Source organism: Myxocyprinus asiaticus, chromosome 26, assembly GCF_019703515.2.
Source record: "Myxocyprinus asiaticus isolate MX2 ecotype Aquarium Trade chromosome 26, UBuf_Myxa_2, whole genome shotgun sequence".
NCBI classification, from domain to species: Eukaryota; Metazoa; Chordata; class Actinopteri; order Cypriniformes; family Catostomidae; genus Myxocyprinus; species Myxocyprinus asiaticus.
The window spans coordinates 46,081,314-46,100,950 of NC_059369.1; the positions used below are offsets into that span (position 1 = coordinate 46,081,314).

Consider the following 19,637-nt stretch of genomic DNA (forward strand, 5'->3'; position numbering starts at 1 on the left):
ATGTTACCTATTAATATTTGCATATGTTTGTTTTTGAGTAGTCTATGGGCAATATAAACTTTTTATTTTACTGAAAAACGTTTTTGAAAATAGTAAATTATTCGTTTGTGGTATGGCTCTTTCGGAAAAAATGCATCAACCAAAAATTCTAAAATTGGCCTCTTAGTGGAAAAAAGGTTCCCGACCCCTGATCTGTATGAATCTGGTCTTGTCACAGGTAGTTTGTGGTAGAGTTTCATGATGTTTGTTGTTTATTGGTGCGTTCACGTCATGTCGGAATGAGATTCCGTAAGCGTTCATGTCTTGGTGGAATTTTTAATCGTAAAGTGTAAACTCAAAATCCTGTGAAAGCTCTGACTTGACCGTTCCAAGTGGAATCTCTGAATTTTCATCTCCTATTTACAGAAATTCTGACATGGCGTGATCATACCTTTAACTTTATTATTTTTAATTTAGTTGCTTTCCCAAGATGATATTGTGGTAGGTTTACTGACTGATGCAGCAATGTTTTTACAATGACCTGTAGCACAGATTTGTGTAATCTTTTAGATTAATGCTGTTACCCAAAACGTGGCCACATTCATTTGTGCCTGTGCACTCATCCCTGCGTCATTAAATGTTTAGTCTTGTGTTTCCGTGTTGTCATAGAATCTAGATTTGATTTAATTGTATATTAACCCATCTAATCGCATAATTTGTTTTGTTTGTTTTCTTTTTTCAATTTTCTTTTTTTTAAGTCTGTTTATGTTCCTCATGCATTGGCGTTCAAGAGATCGTATGCTACAAAGGTAGTGTGTTCATTCATTCCCATTGGTCTACCCATTTTAAGCATGTCCTATTACACCGTTATGTCTAACTCCTATCTGTCATTACTGCTCCAAGCTTTTACGCTTTATTTATTACTAACAATTTTCTCAGCATGGTGAAGGCTAAAACACCCGCTTTCTGCTGGAGGATGTAACCGCATCACATGGCATTCCCGAAAGGCTTTGGGCTCTGTTGACCTGCTTGACCTGACTGTTTTCTGTACTGTGTAAATCACTGGTTCAAATGCATCTTTTTTTCCCTGCCGTTTCTTAGATATTTCTAGACCTCTGTGGATTCCTGAAGCATTGTCTCTCTCCAGACTCCACATTTTGCATTTAGTGTGTGTCTGTCTATTGTAGGTTTATCTTATTTATTAGCTACAAGCAACAATGTCATAACGCAGAACTTTTCTTTCGTTATAAATATAAAAATGTATTTATTTTTAGAAATTGTGGCAATATTTGAGCTTTTAGCTTTTTTTTTATTTTTTTCTCCTCAATTTGGAATGCCCAATTCCCAATGTGCACTAAGTCCTTGTGGTGGCGTAGTGACTCGCCTCAATCCGGGTGACGGCGGACGAATCTCGGTTGCTTCCGCGTCTGAGACCGTCAGTCCGCGCATCTTATCACGTGACTTGTTGAGCGCGTTACCGTAGAGACGTAGCGCGTGTGGAGGCTTCACGCTATTCTCCACGGCATCCACGCTCAATTTACCACACGCCCCACCGAGAGCGAGAACCACATTATAGTGACCACGAGGAGGTTACCCCATGTGACTCTACCCTCCCTAGCAACCGGGCCAATTTGGTTGCCTAGGAGACCTGGCTGGAGTCACTCAGCATTCGAACTCGCGACTCCAGGGGTGATAGTCAGCATCAGTACTCGCTGAGATACCCAGACCCCCTCTTGTTAGTTTCTTTGATTTACCGTATTTCTCAAGAGATGGTGCTTTATAATTAGTGATAGACCAATATATCAGCCAGGCCTATTAGTCGGCTGATTTATTTTGCAATTTTGCGATTATAATCACTTGGCCGATTAACAGAAGCGTTAACTTTCCCTTGAATCAGTTCCAAAATCTACCAGTTGATTTGTCAGTGGATAGTCATCACTTTTTATTTTCAAGTTGTTGTTTTTTTACTTTTAAAGTTTGTGCATATTGGAGAAAATATTGCATAAAATTAGTTCGTGATGCACCGAAAATGAAAATGATTATTTTAAATTAGACTTTGTTTAGAATAATTGAATAAACTCTACATTATTATTAGGGATGCTTCAAAACCAGTTTATATATAACTACACATTTCAATATAAAATAGAGTAGCCTATTAAGAAAACCTTTATTATAAACTACTCGACTGGATAATGCAGCAGAAAATGTAACGGTGATTCCAGTGATGATCTTCAGTGATCATGAAGCCAGTTCTGTTGTTTTTCCACACATTGTATGTGGTCTGGATTCTTTAGTGGATCTCTTGTGTTCACAGTAATAACATTTCAGTGGTAATTGCTTACCTTTTAAAACCTTCTGACTTTTATTTTGGCGAGACATTCCAGGAAGAACTTTGAGCTGCGCTGAAAACCGTAGCTTCACGAGCCGTTTGCACGCGTGCTGCTGCTATGAGTGCGTGTCAACAACAGAGCAGCGCTTATGCAAGATTTCGGCCTTTTATTTCTCTTTGTCGCATCCCTACAATTTGGGTTTGTTTCACTTTAGAAACTTTGTGTACATCTGATTTGCTGTTGTTAAATTGTATTCTGTTTATTGGCATTAATATCGGCCATCAGCTATCCTGCTGTCTCAGTATCGGCTATTGAAAAACACATATCAGTCGACCACCATTTATAATTATAAATAAGTTGGCACAGACAGAATCAGCACAATTTAAGCCAGTCACACTACACTTTGCACTCAATACCAAGAATACATATTTCAAAGCTGCAAGTTTTATTGTTGCAGTATATTATCATTTTTTTATCATTATATTTGTTGTTTGTGATTTTTAGTTATTTATTCAAACTAGAGGCCCATGAGCTTGACATCATATCCCAAGTTGTTTATTAAAAAAATGATACAATGGCAAAGATGCCACAATACATGCAGTATTATATTGTTAACAGAACTTATGTAAGATTAAATGCAAAGATAAAAATGCAGCAATATGGAATAGTGTAAACACAATCCACGTAAGATCAGAAAGTTTTTAAAGGTAATGCAATGCAGACACAGCAAAATCACTTACATGTTATGAGTTTTTAAGACATTTGATGCAAATGCAATACAATTCCTCACTGCTGGTTCAGGATTTCTCCCTCGAGTTACTTCTGCGTTTAATGTCTGTGCTTTAGCGCCACCTGTTGTGCTAGTTTTGTTAGCTGCAGCAGCTTCTGACTCCTTGTTAACAGCTCATTTTATTGGTCTGGGCATTTCATCTCCAGGAGATTTATAAAAAAATAATAATAAAAAAAAAACACACTTTACGTTAAAACAAAACATTGCTTTGTCCTCGTGCGAATTTTCACTCTTGGTGTGAATAGCTCCATAGGAATCCATTGTTTCTATTCAGAATCTTCACCGCGGCTATCAATCATGCCAAAAAAGGCCTTAAGGCTCGGTTTTATCCCTATAGTTGTACTGTATATGACCCCCTAATCCAACGAACGCACATGAGACGCCAGACAAGGATCCACCTTTAACTGACCTGAGAACAGTTTACAGAAGTGCTTAATCTCACGTTTAACTTCCTGTTACAGAAGACGTACACAGAGGAGGAACTCAATGCCAAGCTGACGAGGAGGGTGCAGAAAGCGGCCCGGAGACAAGCCAAACAAGAAGAGCTCAAGAGGCTCCACCGAGCTCAGGTGAAAAGCTACTAATGATTTCTCACATTTAGATGTCACAAGAGCAGTCGTAGTAACCATCATCGTGCTGAAGAAGTAGAGCGTGAAATGATCCAGAAGCTGCTTTGTGATTCCTCAGATCATTCAGAGACAGCTGGAGCAGGTGGAGGAGAAACAGAGACAGTTAGAAGAGCGAGGTGTCGCGGTGGAGAAAGCTCTGCGAGGGGAAGCAGGTATTTCTCTGTTTCTGTCTGTGAAGGGAATGTTCCCTCTGTTACGCTGCTATAGGGTTAAAGCCTCACGACAGAGTTCAGAACACATGCTTGACTCATTAGTTACATTTTGAGCTTAAGGGACAGAGCGCTGCTTGCTTTAAATGTTAATGTTACTTTTTTTAAAGAATCTTGCTTCAAATTACACTGCAGATTTACAAAGAAAAAATCTGTTATTTTCAATACGAGACTAATTGAACTTGGATTAGTTACTAGTCTTAGTAATATCATGCTAGTTATCTCATTTAAGACTGAGCAATTCTCCAGTTTTCAGGGCATTGTTTTATTGGGAGAAATTTGTCTTTTATTTTCGTTTAAGTCTGCTAATGGAATATTCCGGGTTAAATACAAGTTAAGCTCAATCAGCATTTGTGGTGGCATGTTGATTTCCCCAATAAATCATTTCGACTTGTTCCTCGTTTATTTGTAGCCACAAGATGTAAACATAATGTTCTTACATGATTTTAGTGTGATAAAATCTCTTATTGACCTTAGTGTGAAAAGTTATACCAAGATATTTTCTTTGTAAACCAGCGACATGCCAGGGCAGCTCTTATCTACTTGAATGGGGAAAGACCGAAATCTCCAAAACAGTTGGTCAAGATTACGATCAAAGAATCAGCAGAAAAATCTGACAACAGTGGTATCATAAAGTGTGCACCTTTACAAAAAACGTTTAGCTGTAAGGCGCCCCGCCGTTCTCTCTACATCGGTTGTCCGTTTCAGTTTCTCCCATTCATTTTAATACAAGTGGCCTGTCTGCTAAATAGTCTCTGGTTATATCCATTAATACAGTGTTGTTGCTATGACAACCTTGTAATCCCTTAATTGGGAACGACTTTACACAGAAAATGTTAGAAAGCGATTTTATCACACTAAAATCATGTTAGCACACATAGGGTTACATCTCGACCAATTGTCGAGAGTGCGCTAATTCTAAGCACAAGTGGGCGTGGGTGGGAGTGTTTGTGCCATCTGTGGGTGTATGCGCGCAAACTGGGTGTATTGTATGAAGTGGCGCAAAGCACAATTTGCTACTTTCTCAGTGCAAAGTCTAAACTCAGTTCCTGCATTTGCAGTTTGGGGATTCCACCAGCAGGTGGCATCAAAGAGCCACTTTTAATACTAGCCACAATTTTTTTGACAATATGATTAATGATAATAATTATAAGTTTATTTTGTGTAGTGCTTTTCTAAAGCTCAAGGATGCTGTACAGAAATTAAACGCATTGAACAGAGAAACGTATAACAAAAACAGTGAACAATGGGAGAGCAGTAAAGCATCAAACGTCCCATAACACTGTCAAGAGCGCAGGTGAGATGGACCAAGAGAGAACACACCTATATCGTGGTTCGGAGGCAGGAGGAAACAAACATCTGTAGTATTTCAGTGATAAACACTGGAACGATGGCTGACAAAACGAGAGCGAGTTCACAATAAGGACGTAGTTATTGCACAAAAGAACATCAGACAAAAATGGTCCATATTTCTATTCTTCTCCATGATTGCGCACAAACCATTTACACTACCAACTTTCTATAAATGTGCTGTCTTCATTTAAATTGCCGTTGCTTGACAGAGAATGGACTGTATGATAGGACGCATACGCTGCAATAACCGGAGAAGAACCCAGCCAATTAGAGCTTTCCGTGCAGTTTCACCAAACCCACTTGCGCCTAGAATTAATGCATGCTTACGTGAAAATGCATAAACTTCATGGCCATGCCCATTGACTTTGCATCTAGTGCTTTTAAATAGGACCCATGTTGTTTATATCTTGTGTCTATACTTTTGAAACAGTGAATATTTTAACGTTTACTGATTGGCCCCATTGACTTCCAATGTAAGTGTCTCACTGGAACACTGAATTATTTATTTATTTTTTTTACTTGTATTGAAACCGAAACATTCCTTTATTTCCAAGAATTGGTGCCTAACAAAAGAAATGGAAATCTGCTCCTGCAATGCCTGTTATATAACTTTAAGAAATCATTATCCAGCACTTTCATTACTGAGGCATTTTGATGTCGATTTTTAAACTCATCAAAAACTGCAGTATATACGGTAGCAGATCAAATACTGATTATATAGCAGAATTAAACAAGGTTGCTGTTACAGATAACCTCATATTTAATGTGTTTCGTACATATAAGCAAAACGGCACATGACAAACATTGATTAAGTTCTACAGTTACTAGTGCCAGAATATGAGAGAATCTTTTGCATTATTGGATTCAGTGAAAACCATGTCCTTTCTCAAATCTTGAACAAATAATGTTCACAGTTGAAAGTGTTTCGGATGTCTTAGTCTAAGACAGTAGGGAGTCATAGACAGTAGAGATAAATTGATCATTTTGCGATCTGTGCTTCCTCTCTGCCCTTCCCCTGTTCCCTCCATCCCATCTAGTGTTTCTTAATCTCTTTTTATCCTTTACCCTCTCTAAGGCTTGTATAAGGGTTCTAGTGTTAGTCCAAAACAGCGTAAGAGATGCTCAGGTATCCATGGTGATGACTCTAGTGGTGTTGTAATCGTACCGTGTCATACCGAGCATCGTCTCTCCTCGTGTGTGTCAGTTGCATGTCCCGTCAGTCCGAACACACCTCGCATAGATTTGTGTGCCGTCTGTGATGTGCATGATGGAACGTCCTTGATCAGACCAAAGTTTATCTAGCACATCATACAGTCTATCTGCTACTTTCCATGATGAAGAAAATCTTGGTTTACAGACCCAGTACAAGTCATTCTGTGAAATCTGTGCCTTTTTGTGTCTCTCATTACCATATGTGTAACTTTAACGATGAATAGCAAAAAAAAAAAAAAAAAAAAATCGACTAAGCTTTCTTTATAAGGATGCCTTTTGGTCTGTCCCCAGCCATCTGTTACCAATTTCTCTTTGGGTATTAGCAAATATGCACATTTTTGATTGGGGGGGAAAAAATGAGGGGAAAAATCCTAGTATTGATTCGGTCTTATTTTACATTTTTAATTTTATGTTTTAGTGGACATAATATATTTTTTAAAGACTTAAAGTTGTGTCCTACAAGTACATTAAAGTGTCTCTCTTTTATCACTTTGTTATATTTTGTTAGGTTTGTCAGTAGGGGGCAATCTTAAATTGTCTTTCCTGTTACCATAAATTTGTGCATTTATTCCAACATATTTAAAAATGTATTTTTATTTTATTTTTTCATTTAGCTTGAGATGGCACAGTGCAGTTTATTAACATTTAAAGAGATTATTTTGTCTGATAGAATGTTTAAAATCGTACAGAAATTTACTTTAAAAATCACTTTTTGAGTAGAAAAGGCACTGATCTCGTAAAATTACACCAATGTAAATTGATAAAAGATATATATCATGAGCAGGGTCCAAAATCAACTTTTTTGCAAGTGAATTGTGAAATTATTGGCTCTTATATATATATATATATATATATATATATATATATATATATATATATATATATATACATATACATATATATACATATACATATATACATACACACACACACACACACACACAGTTGTGCTCAAAAGTTTGCATACCCTGGCAGAAATTGTGAAATTTTGGCATTGATTTTGAAAATATGACTGATCATGCAAAAAAACTGTTTTTTATTTAAGGATAGTGATTATATGAAGCCATTTATTATCACATAGTTGTTTGGCTCCTTTTTAAATCATAATGATAACAGAAATCACCCAAATGGCCCTGATCAAAAGTTTACATACCCTTGAATGTTTGGCCTTGTTACAGACACACAAGGTGACACACACAGGTTTAAATGGCAATTAAAGGTTAATTTCCCACACCTGTGGCTTTTAAAATTGCAATTAGTGTCTGTTTATAAATAGTCAATAAGTTTGTTAGCTCTCACGTGGATGCACTGAGCAGACTAGATACTGAGCCATGGGGAGCAGAAAAGAACTGTCAAAAGACCTGCGTAACAAGGTAACAGAACTTTATAAAGATGGAAAAGGATATAAAAAGATATCCAAAGCCTTGAAAATGCCAGTCAGTACTGTTCAATCACTTATTAAGAAGTGGAAAATTCGGGGATCTCTTGATACCAAGCCAAGGTCAGGTAGACCAAGAAAGATTTCAGCCACAACTGCCAGAAGAATTGTTCGGGATACAAAGAAAAACCCACAGGTAACCACAGGAGAAATACAGGCTGCTCTGGAAAAAGACAGTGTGGTTGTTTCAAGGAGCACAATACGACGATACTTGAACAAAAATGAGCTGCATGGTCGAGTTGCCAGAAAGAAGCCTTTACTGCACCAATGCCACAAAAAAGCCCAGTTACAATATGCCCGACAACACCTTGACACGCCTCACAGCTTCTGGCACACTGTAATTTGGAGTGACGAGACCAAAATAGAGCTTTATGGTCACAACCATAAGCGCTATGTTTGGAGAGGGGTCAACAAGTATTGTGCTCCTTGAAACAACCACACCGTCTTTTTCCAGAGCAGCCTGTATTTCTCCTGAGGTTTCCTGTGGGTTTTTCTTTATATCCCGAACAATTAACTATGTCATAATAAATGGCTTCATATGATCACTATCCTTAAATAAAAAACAGTTTTTTTGCATGATCAGTCATATTTTCCACATCAATGCCAAACTTTCACAATTTCTGCCAGGGTATGTAAACTTTTGAGCACAAATGTATATAAACTATACATTTATCCTTATGCCAGTGAAATTATTTAGCTGTTTTTCTTGCATATTATTGACGAACAGCATTGCTCATTGTTTCAGTCATCGCAACCTATACAAGCTAGTCACAAAAAATGTGAATACACATCATTTTGTTCTTAATAAATTTGTTTTGGTGGCATAAAGCACTGAATACTCCACATTTATGCCGCCACATTGTGGAGTGTTGAAGAAAAACGTTAGGTATCAGAGAGAAACTTCTGATGTTGAAGTTTCCACTGAGGTACAATTTTCGTAGTAGACATCATTTATTGTTTGCATTGTTCATATTGCTTGCATCAGTGAGATTGCAGTTTAATTTTCATGGTTTGACCATGTATCAGGTTGCAATTTAATTATAAAATGACTTGAATGCCACAGCAGATTTGTTTGCCAAATAAATAAATAAATATTATTTATATATTTATTTAATAAATATTTTTATTTTTTACTTGCGCATACACTGCTTACTGAGTGTCTGTTTTGGACCCTGAATTTACCTGAAAATATATAGTTATACCTTCACTTATTTCCCGTATTTTTCAGTTGCGGTAGTGTTTGAAAGGGATTTACGCAAATAAACTATTTTAGACTTAAAGTCGTACTTTCACTCCAGAGCTTGTGCTGCCTCTAGTGGCAGAACACAGCAGTGCAGCAAATCTATGTGCCCATTCTACCATTGCGGGAGTTTGTATTCAGCTTTCCTTACTGTGTGTGTGTTCGTGTGCAACATATATGCATGATCTGAAGCTCCTGGCTGTGCCTGTGTGTGCAGTAACATGTTTCTAATATATCCTCATTGTAGACTATTGGGGAGAGTCTAATTACAGTGAGATCCTGGATTTGCATCTGGGTGGTATGTATTTCAAATCTGTTGCTTGAAATGGACTAACAACTTAACGGCCTCTCTCCTTTCCCCCTGTACTTATTGAAGCCCTGTCTTCCCTTGTGACCCCCCACCCCCCGCTTTATTACCATCCTATTTGTTATGTGCTGTACCTCAAAGAGGGATGCTTATTCTAATTGGAAAGACACATAGGTTCTTTCCATGTCAACTAAACCGGAGGTCCCCGGCTAATTATAATTATGACTTTTATTATTATAATATTATTTCAATCATTTGACTTTAGCACCTCTTGTTACATTATATATTTTTTGTTAATTAGGGGTCCAAGCACCGAAGGTGCAGGAATCCTATTGTGTTTGTTCCGATTTTCTTATTATTTAGGGGTCCAAGCACCGAAGGTCATCCGTCAGACACTAGGTGGCGCTATTGCGAAGAAAATAAACAAAAATCACATTTTGGGCCTTGAACCGATTTTACCTTTATTCCTCTGATTCCTTACGTCATTCCGAAGAGTTTCACCCCCTTGCCAGAATTTTCGTTTTCCCGCTATTTTGGATTGTTTGAAAAAAATTCTAAACGAACTCGTCCTAGGCCATTTGCCCGATCGGAACCATAACAGTGCAGAATGATTCAGCAGAGTCCCAATATGAAAAGTTATCAAAGGAATTTTGAAATTCTGATTTATCGTCAAACGGTACGCCAAAACGTTCGTAGTGGGCGTGTCCATTTTACTAAAATGGTTATAACTTTTGAACAAATTGAGATATTATCACCAAATTTGGTACAACTATGTATGGGCTCATTCAGAGGACATATAAAAAAAATTTGCACACCTTTGCCTCTTGGTGGCGCTATAATAATTAAAAAGCTAAAAGTGGCTCTAATTATGGAACCGTTGGTCCGATCGACTTGAAATTTTGCATGTACTGTCTTTGTCCAAGGTGCCATCAAGGTCTATTAGGACAATCACATATCTTTAAAAACATGGCCGCCATCGACCAATAAGCTTTCAGCAGCATTTATATAGGGTTAAATAAGGCCGATCGGAACTAAACTTGGTATGCCTATTTGTCTCTTGGCCCAAGAGGTCTGTGCAAAATTTGACAAAATTGGCCACCGGGAGGCACAATGGCATTTTACATGCATGTAAATTGTTGTATATGCCACTGTGTTTAAAAAAGAAACACGTTATTCAGATCATGTTGTAAACCTCATTCTTAACAACTTTGCCTTAAGCACCATTGGTTTGAAACAAAACGTTCAATAAATACTTGAGAATTTTAAAAGATTACTTTTTCGAACTAGTTGTAGGCCGTTTGCCCGAATGGAACCAAACCATTGCAGAAACATTCTCTGGAGTCCCAAAATGAAAAGTTATTAAAGGAATTGTAAAATTGTAATTTCTCGTCAAATGGTATGCCAAAACGTTCGTAATGGGTGTGGCCACTTTTACTAAAATGGTTATAACTCTTGAACAGATTGAGATATTATCACCAAATTTGGTGCACTTATGTATGAGGTCATTCTGAGGACACACACAAATATTACACACCTCTGCCTCTTGGTGGCGCTATAATGGTTAAAAACAAAATGTCTCTAACTATGGAACCGTTGGTCCAGTCGACTTGAAATTTTGCATGCAGTTTATTTGTCCAAGATGTCATCAAGGTCTATTAGGACAGTCGCATTTTTTGAAAAACATTGCCGCCATCGACCAATCAGCTTTCAGCAGCTTTTATATAGTCAATTTGTGTAATTTGGCATCCACTGGATCATTTCTGTCAATTCTGATTATTTTGGTTATTTCTTCCCATGTGCTTGGACCCCGATGATTGCCGCTTGCAGCTATATTTTATCTATTTGTGTTGTATACATTTTATGCACTTTTATTTTGTATTACATTTAATACATTTGATATAATCATACCATTTTATATAACTCATGCATTTGGCTATTTGCGGTCTTTAAAACATTTTCTATTTAGTTTTATTAATCATTAGAATTTTTATACAAACAAACAAACATGCCAGATTGCTTTCTTGGCCCTTTGCATTATATTTGCTTGTTTTGATTATACTTGCAAAACATATTAAAGCACAAATCAAAACTGCATACACAATCTCTTGATGAATAATCTTGATAAGCCCCTCCTCTCTAGCCTCCTGTTGAGCCAATGGCTGTGTGCGCTTCAGCTTTCATATGTTCCTATCATACCTGCTCAGTTGCCCCGGGAGGGTTTGTTGTCCATTGCTTCATCCCGTATTGTGATTGATCCAATCATGTGTTGCTCTTCCTCACTGTGTTCCCATTCCTGATAACTTGTACTGCAGATCTACTGTGTACTTGTCGTCTTGTGGTGTTTTTTGATTTGCGCTGCTGTGTTGAGATGAACGCACCCACGCAGACAGGAGATAGCGTGGAGTTGTTTAACAGTGAATCAGTTACCCATTGTTTTAAAGGACATTGAGGCATTGTCTGAGCGTCTTGCAAATCTTTTTTTAAAGATGTTTCTTACCTGTAGCATGTCAAACAGTTCTTGGAAGGAAACACTTAGTGTGATATGGGTCTTAAATATTAGTTGCATGTGTAATCAGCAATCATTTAAAGGAATATTCCAGATTTAGTACAAGTTAATCTCAATCGACAGCATTTGTACCACAATATTGATTACCACAAAAATACATTTTTCTTAAATAAAATGAAAAAATGCAAAAACCTGTGTTCTAGTGAGGCACTTACAATGGAAGCCAATTTTGTGCTATGCGACTGCAGTGAATATATACAACAAAAAAATTTTTTTTTTTAATTTTAATCATGCATCGCACAGATGATATAAAGCCATTTGAGTCCTCTCTCGTTAACATGCGCTCTTTTAAAGGCGTTGTTTACAGAAATGCCATATTTTCTTAAAGAGACAGTACCAGTTTTAGCACATCTTCAACAAATCAATGTAAATAGTACAAATTATGCAATTTAACAATAAATATGTAACAAAAATAATATGTGAAATATAATATCTTATTTATTGATTGAATACATTTATTTGTTCATTTTAAAAAGCCAAAATGTGACCAAAATGATGAAAAAGTAATAAAATGTAATTAGTAAAATGTATATTTTCCTTATGAACCTAGTTAAAAGGTCCCCTGTGTAATTAACAGCATTAGCTGGGAGATTATTTCTTTTATTTAGAAGCAAAAGGGACATTATAACTAAAATAAACCCATTTGAATCAATATCGAATCAAGAGCTTGTGAATCGAATTGAATCGGGAAATCTGTATCAATAACCAGCCCTAGAGTAAAATGTATAATATTTACGTCTTGTGGCTATTCTTTTTAAATGGTATTTTATTGTTTACAGATTGTTTACCATTGACTTCCATTGTAAGTGCCTCACTGTAACAGATTTGTTTTTAACTGTATAGAGTACAAAGTGGTTTGGTGTAGTTATTTGCAACAAATAAACTAATAAAGTCATGCACCTAACACCTCAGGTAAGTACATGTTACAAATAACATATTTTGTAAAGGTTTTTGGTAAACTTCCTTGATTAGTTGGAAAAGCACTTGAAAAGTTGCATTTGTAAGAGTTCACTTTGACATTATAATGTTGCAACCCTTTAATTGCTGTTTGCAGCTACATTTTCTTTCTTTTTTCAAGAGTTTGCATGAAGATTAAGTGGCTCACGTGTGATCTGCTCCCTTGAATGTATTTTTCTATAATGCTGATTGTAATCTAGATGTCGACAGACTGGCTAACAGTTGGTGGATTGATTTAAATCCTTAAATTAACACTTAATCAAAAACACTTTGGCTTTATTGCATCAGTAATCTGAGGCCAAAGTAATTTCTTGTCTGGAAAACTTTGGTTATCATATCCAAAACTACACAGTTTCCCCCATTTTTCATAACTACTACAACTTGTCAGATTGCTGTTGTTGATTTATGTGTAACTTTGCATCAGTGTGTTTGTTCATGACATGTTTTCATCAATCTCTCCCAAACATGTTTGCACACAGGAATCCATGCTTGTTGCTTTTAATGGTCGCTGCAGGATAATTAGTTCCCCAGTTCTTGTCGTAACTGCCGATGATGGACCAGTGAAATGAGATGATGAGGTCTTTGAGGACTGATACAAAACCCTTCATTGAAAAGCTCCTTTATCGTCCATTGCTGTTCAGATAGAGGTCAGAATAGGGGTTAATTATTCCAAACTGGCAATAAGACATCCACAGCGCTCAGATAAGATTTTATTAGTGTTGATTAAATTCAACCACTTCACAATGCAAACCAGGTCAGATGCTTTGCTGCAGTTGCAGAGCAGACATGGATTACGCTGAAGAACTCCTCTGCGATAGTCCCTTGTTGTGAACAACTCGACATTTCATCCGATTGTTTCAGCATTTTTAAGACCTCTCTTTAATTCCTGGAGATCTGTCTTTATGTGTGCAAGGGTGAATGCTATTAAAGACGCATTTTAATTTGATCCCATGCGTCATTCGCAAACTCCTTGACTTTGGTGTCAGTCATTCTTCTGACTTTGTTGTTTTGATGAGGGTTTCCTTTTTTTTTGGTCTAAATCTGTTTTTCCACTTTAGACGAGATTGACACACCTGCCATGCATATTAATGATTTCCACATCAGACGTGGTGGATTGAGGTATATATTGCACTCCCAGACAAACGAACATCTTTAAGGGTCATATAATAGTAATCAGGTCATAAAAACCCAAATTCTTTTGATGGTTAAACCCCATTTTCAGGGGAACAACAGTCCTGCAGCAGTAGTTTTTTGATGTTCTGTATGGAAGCACCCTACTCACGAAGCGCCACATTTTTGCCCTCAATCCAGCACAGAAGAAAAGTTCAAAGAGCTGTTTGATATTTCACTTGTCTTCCTCAATTCATTCCTGTTTACACTCCTTCCCATGCCATTTCCTCTCAATCGCTGTGCTCTGAATCCTAGTGAGCTGCCTACTGTCTACATAGCTCCACTTTCAAGGCAGCATCCAAGTCGTCATGGAACATACTCGTGCAAAAACCAAGTTTTAATCGCACCGGGAAAATAGTGCGTTGCAGATGTGAAGCCTTTAGCGCGTATAAAGCGATGAATGGGAGAGATCATTAAATTTGCTTTGGCACTCCTAAATTTCACTGAGGCGGCCCCAGAAAAGTTTTCAATGGGAGAACGATGGCATTGTTCTTTCCCTGCTGTCCCGTGATTTTTTTAATGCAACTCATGCACACTAGAACAGCGTTTTCCTCCACCAAAATGTAGAGTTTTGGAAACACTCTCCATTACCGCGTACTAGAGGTCGACCGATATATCGGATTTACCAATAATTGCAGTTTAGCTATCGGAAAAAAATCAATGATGGATTGTGCTAGTTATTTTTGGTTTCATTTCTCAGTGCCAGCGCTGGAAGTTTCTACAGTCTGAACTCCTTGGTTCTGCAGTATAACGGCGCCCTCTAGAGGTTAAACAAAAACAACCACTGGGGTCTGGGTAGCTCAGTGGTAAAGACGCTGGCTACCACCACTGGAGTTCACGAGTTCGAATCCAGGGCGTGCTGAGTGACTCCAGCCAGGTCTCCTAAGCAACCAAATTGGCCCTGTTGCTAGGGAGGTTAGAGTCACATGGGGTATCCTCCTCGTGAATCGCTATAATGTGGTTTGTTCTCGGTGGGCGCGTGGTGAGTTGAGCGTGGTTGCTGCGGTGGATGGCGTGATGCCTCCACACGCGCTATGTCTCCGTGGCAACACGCTCAACAAGCCATGTGATAAGATGCGCGGATTGACTGTCTCAGACGCGGAGGCAACTGAGATTCGTCCTCCGCCACCTGGATTGAGGCGAGTCACTACGCCACCACGAGGACTTGGAGCGCATTGGGAATTGGGCATTCCAAATTGGGAGAAAAGGGGGGAAAAAATAAAAACAATCACTAACTCCGCATGGAGTTGGTTGTGCAACATGACTAGGCTATTTAAAGAGACGGATGCTTCAAAAGCGTATTTAAAACATTGATAAAGAAAAGCCATGGTATGTATAGAGTATACATTATTATTGCATTAAGTCATGGCACAATAAATCAGTCACCAGATGTGGTTTGATCATTAATTTGGTTATAACTAATCACTGCACTGGAGAACTGCTTTGCCGACGAGGTGGAGAGGACGCTAACATTAGCTGTTCGAATGATTGGAACAATGTTACAAAGTCAGGGATGTAAACGACTTACATTTCTTCTTAATTTGCCGTTTTGAATAAAAAATGGTCACTTATGAATTTTGGCTTTACGGTTGACTTTTTCCGGGGTTGGGGGGCGTCCAATTTGTTCCAGTAAGGTTATAAACATGAGTGCTCCGAAGAGGTTTTGTTTCCGAGTAGATGCAAAAGTTAATCAGTAATAAATCAGTTTCATGTTAATGGAAACTTTATGTGAAAATGCTGCCTGAGTTTTTGCTTTTTCTCAGCCGTCCTCTTGATTCAGAAGACCAAGACCACACTGCATTGCGTGAATGCGCACAGGGACGGTTTTATAGCTTTCCGTTTCATCATTTTGACTATAAAGTTTCCCAAACTTCTGTCAAAACTTCCTTTGTTATGGCGTAGTTATATACAGAACAATCGGAGCATGGTCAAATATATGAATCTGAGATATTAATTAGATGTTCATGAGGGCACATTGATGTATAATATATACAATGCCATTCTAAAATTACATTTAAAAACAAAAGACTTGAGTTGCATTAATTTCAGATGACATTTGCTTTGAAGGTACCAGTGTGGGAGAAATTTATTGAAGTTTTGCCATGGAAAGCAACACTTAGTAATGTTCAGCACTGTTTAACATTGAGTGCAAAGTTTTCATTCATATTATAGATTTTGAAATACATCGGCCTGTTTCCCCACCTTAGTTATGGTATCAGCAAAACCCATCAGTTGACCTCTACCTCATACTCTGGTAAACGAAGACGTTAGGTAACTGAGCTTAAATGGAAAAGTGTGGACGTGGCCTCAGAATGTTGCCTCTGTAGGCACCTCACTAGGTTTTGGAACAGAGCAGCTCATTCACTCACGGTCACATGTCACTGCTGCTTTCAGTTTCTCCCCAGAGTTCTTCCTCTTTGATTTCACTCCTCACTGTTTTCTCTTCTACATCTCTTCTGGCCACCTCTCTCTCTCTCTCTCTCTCTCTCTCTCTCTCTCTCTCTCATTCGTTCCCTGTGTTGTGGAAGTTGAGCCCTATGTCGGGACCCCTCGCCGAAGAGCCCTGTACCTCTGCCCCTGCTGTGCCCCTGAAGGTAACGTAAACCGCCGGCCAGCTGTGTTTCCATAACAACACGGTCAGCGGCGTTACTTTGACAACCCACTGGACCTGTAGAGTGTTGCTTTTCCCCTTCAGCTTCAAAGTGAACTTGTCTCCCTGCCCGTGTGTGTCCCGGCGCAGTGGATTTCCCCCAGCAGATTATTGTATTGATGCTACTGATGCCAATGCTTTACACTGTACTAATACAAAATTGGTAGCAGTAGCTGCACACGTTTTGATGCTCCCTCGAGGTTCAGCTTTTGTTGTGTATTTAGCCCTTGCTCTAGTGTTTCTAATCAGGGTGAGCACAGCTTGATATGCATTTTCAGAACAGACCTGATGTTTGAAAGGTCTTTAGTCAGTTTAATCTGTGAGGACACAGTTAAAGATCCCATGAAATCAAACGTTTTGTGGCTTTTAGTCCATGCCTGATAGTGGCAGGGCTGGGCGATATGGCTACAGAAATGAAACCTCAGTATTTTTCAGCCTATTGATGGTATTCAAGATATCTTGACAATTATGTATTTGCTTTAAAATGGCTTGTGATTTATTTATTTTTTCATCGTTTCATCCAAAGGCCATTGTAATCAAATAAAACAATTTAAAACATGAAATAAAATCTAGTTAAAAATAATAAAGGCTTGTTTTCCACAGTTTTGCACTAAAACTCAGTGAAGAATGATATTTAATCATTTTAATTTATATTTAACAAAATATAACAATATGTTGCAATAAGAGCTTTGTTTACGTACATACTGTATAGATTAAAACGTTCTTTTTTTCATCTTTTTTGGTGTGTTCACTTACTCAAGCTTTTGGAACCCAGTTAAATATTATTATTAAACGTATACATTATTATTATTATTTTAAGGATTAATAAGAAATATTAGTAATATGAAGCATTGTGAAATTATTGCAATGATGCACGCTTTAGGAAACGTAAAGTGCTGTAAAAAGCACATTAAAATCATTGCAATAATACTGATACTGCATAATTTTATATTGCCTGTAAAATCATGACAATTACAATGTAAATATTAGATATATCGCCAGCCTTAGTTAACGCTGAGGACATTTGAGTGCTAGTGTGCTCTTTAAAGTTAAACAAACTTTTAGCATCTTTCTTTGCAGCTAAATTCACTTGTTTTATACTTTCATTCTTTTTCTTCAAGGATGATGAATTAAAATTATAAATGACTTGCATTATACAAATTTCTGTCCAATAAAATGCTCTCCCTTACAAATGATAAATACCACCAACCTCTCGCTAGCAAAAGCAAGAAGCAAATTAATATTTATTTGTGTATGTTTAGTTGTGCTAACACTTTAAATGGCTGGAATTTATACAGTTCAAAGTTATATTCATGCTTTTAACATAAAATAAGAGATATCGGCTCTATACGGATAAAAGAAAATCGCCTGAAACTAGTGTTTCCATATGGAATACGTCAGCAAAAGAAAACTGCTCGACAAACCGTTTCATGGGGTCTTTAGCGTGTTTTAGGTGCACAGCTGTAGTTTGGGGGAAACTGCTCTGCTGATTATTCGTATGACTTAAAATAACAGCATGATTGTTACCGTTTCTGAACTCTAAAAAGATGTCATTGTTATGCGTGTGCCACCATTACAGCTCTTGTACAGAACTGTATTGTGGTAATCCATAGACTATATTCACTGTGTGTTAACGTGTTTCCATTGCACTGATAATTTGCTGTGATAGCATGTGAACAGGGAACGTAACGGGAAAGTGAGGCCTCCAGTTTATTCCATTGATGTCTTTGTTGTGTCATTACACTCATTTAAAGTCAACATGAAATCAGAATTCACCGTGTTTACTTGATGCAGGTTCCTGGTATTACTGTGAACGATTCATCAGTGCATGTTATTCCAAAGACTCCCCTGTTCGACTGATGACATGTAGGCCGTGTGTTGAGTGTAGTGTAAGGTGTTAACAATAGTAGTGTAAAATGAAATTCTGCGCATCAATAGCGGAATTTAACAATCGATCATTATTACTATATTTAAACCCAATGTGATACAGATACTGTCTCAGATTGCATGAACCTCTTTGCACCGGATGTTGATCACGTGAGTTTGGAGGGAAATTAAGAAAGTTCATGCTGCCACATTCAGCTTTCTGCATCATCATTCATAACTATTTGTTTGTTTGTTTTAAACAAACTTGAAATGCGGTGACAAATAAGAATGAATATGGAACTTGCATGTACAAATTATGTGTAAAAAACGGCTTTATATGCTACTAATAGATGGTGTTTAATAGAAGTGGGAATCACAAGGTAACTGGCGATACGATATAATATCGATATTTAGGTCATGATGCGATATTATTGCGATTCTTTATTTTTGGTGTATTGCGATTCAAAACTATGATATATTGCAATATTTTACTCAGTTTCTCATTCGTTGTCTTCGGACTTAGAACTTTTTCCAAATCACCAAATGCTTTGTTCTTTTCCAATTTTCTCCCCTTTTTCTTCCCAATTTGGAATGCCCAATTCCCACTACTTAGTAGGTCCTCGTGGTGGCGCTGTTACGCACCTCAATCCGGGTGGCAGAGGACAAGTCTCAGTTGCCTCTGCTTCTGAGACCGTCAATCCGCGCATCTTATCATGTGACTCGTTGTGCATGACACCGTGGAGACTCACAGCATGTGGAGGCTCATGCTACTCTCCACGATCCACACACAACTCACCACACGCCCCATTGAGAGCGAGAACCACTAATCACAACCACGAGGAGGTTACCCCATGTGACTCTACTCTCCCTAGCAACCGGGCCAATTTGGTTGCTTAGGAGACCTGGCTGGAGTCACTCAGCACGCCCTGGATTCGAACTCG

At 37.9% G+C, this 19,637-nt stretch overlaps 1 protein-coding gene across 2 annotated transcripts in view; it reads left to right on the plus strand.

Annotated features, from left to right (window-relative positions):
• The window catches only part of mical3a (microtubule associated monooxygenase, calponin and LIM domain containing 3a), a 128,903-nt gene that overhangs the window by 100,148 nt on the left and 9,118 nt on the right, over positions 1-19,637 (plus strand). Inside the window, exons 40-44 of one of the 2 annotated variants that reach the window (XM_051656756.1) lie at positions 738-788; positions 3,561-3,668; positions 3,787-3,880; positions 9,428-9,478; positions 16,709-16,774. In XM_051656756.1, the coding sequence (XP_051512716.1) occupies positions 738-788; positions 3,561-3,668; positions 3,787-3,880; positions 9,428-9,478; positions 16,709-16,774 (370 nt within the window). The remainder of the gene's footprint in view (positions 1-737; positions 789-3,560; positions 3,669-3,786; positions 3,881-9,427; positions 9,479-16,708; positions 16,775-19,637) is intronic. The other variant, XM_051656755.1, reaches the window with a different exon arrangement.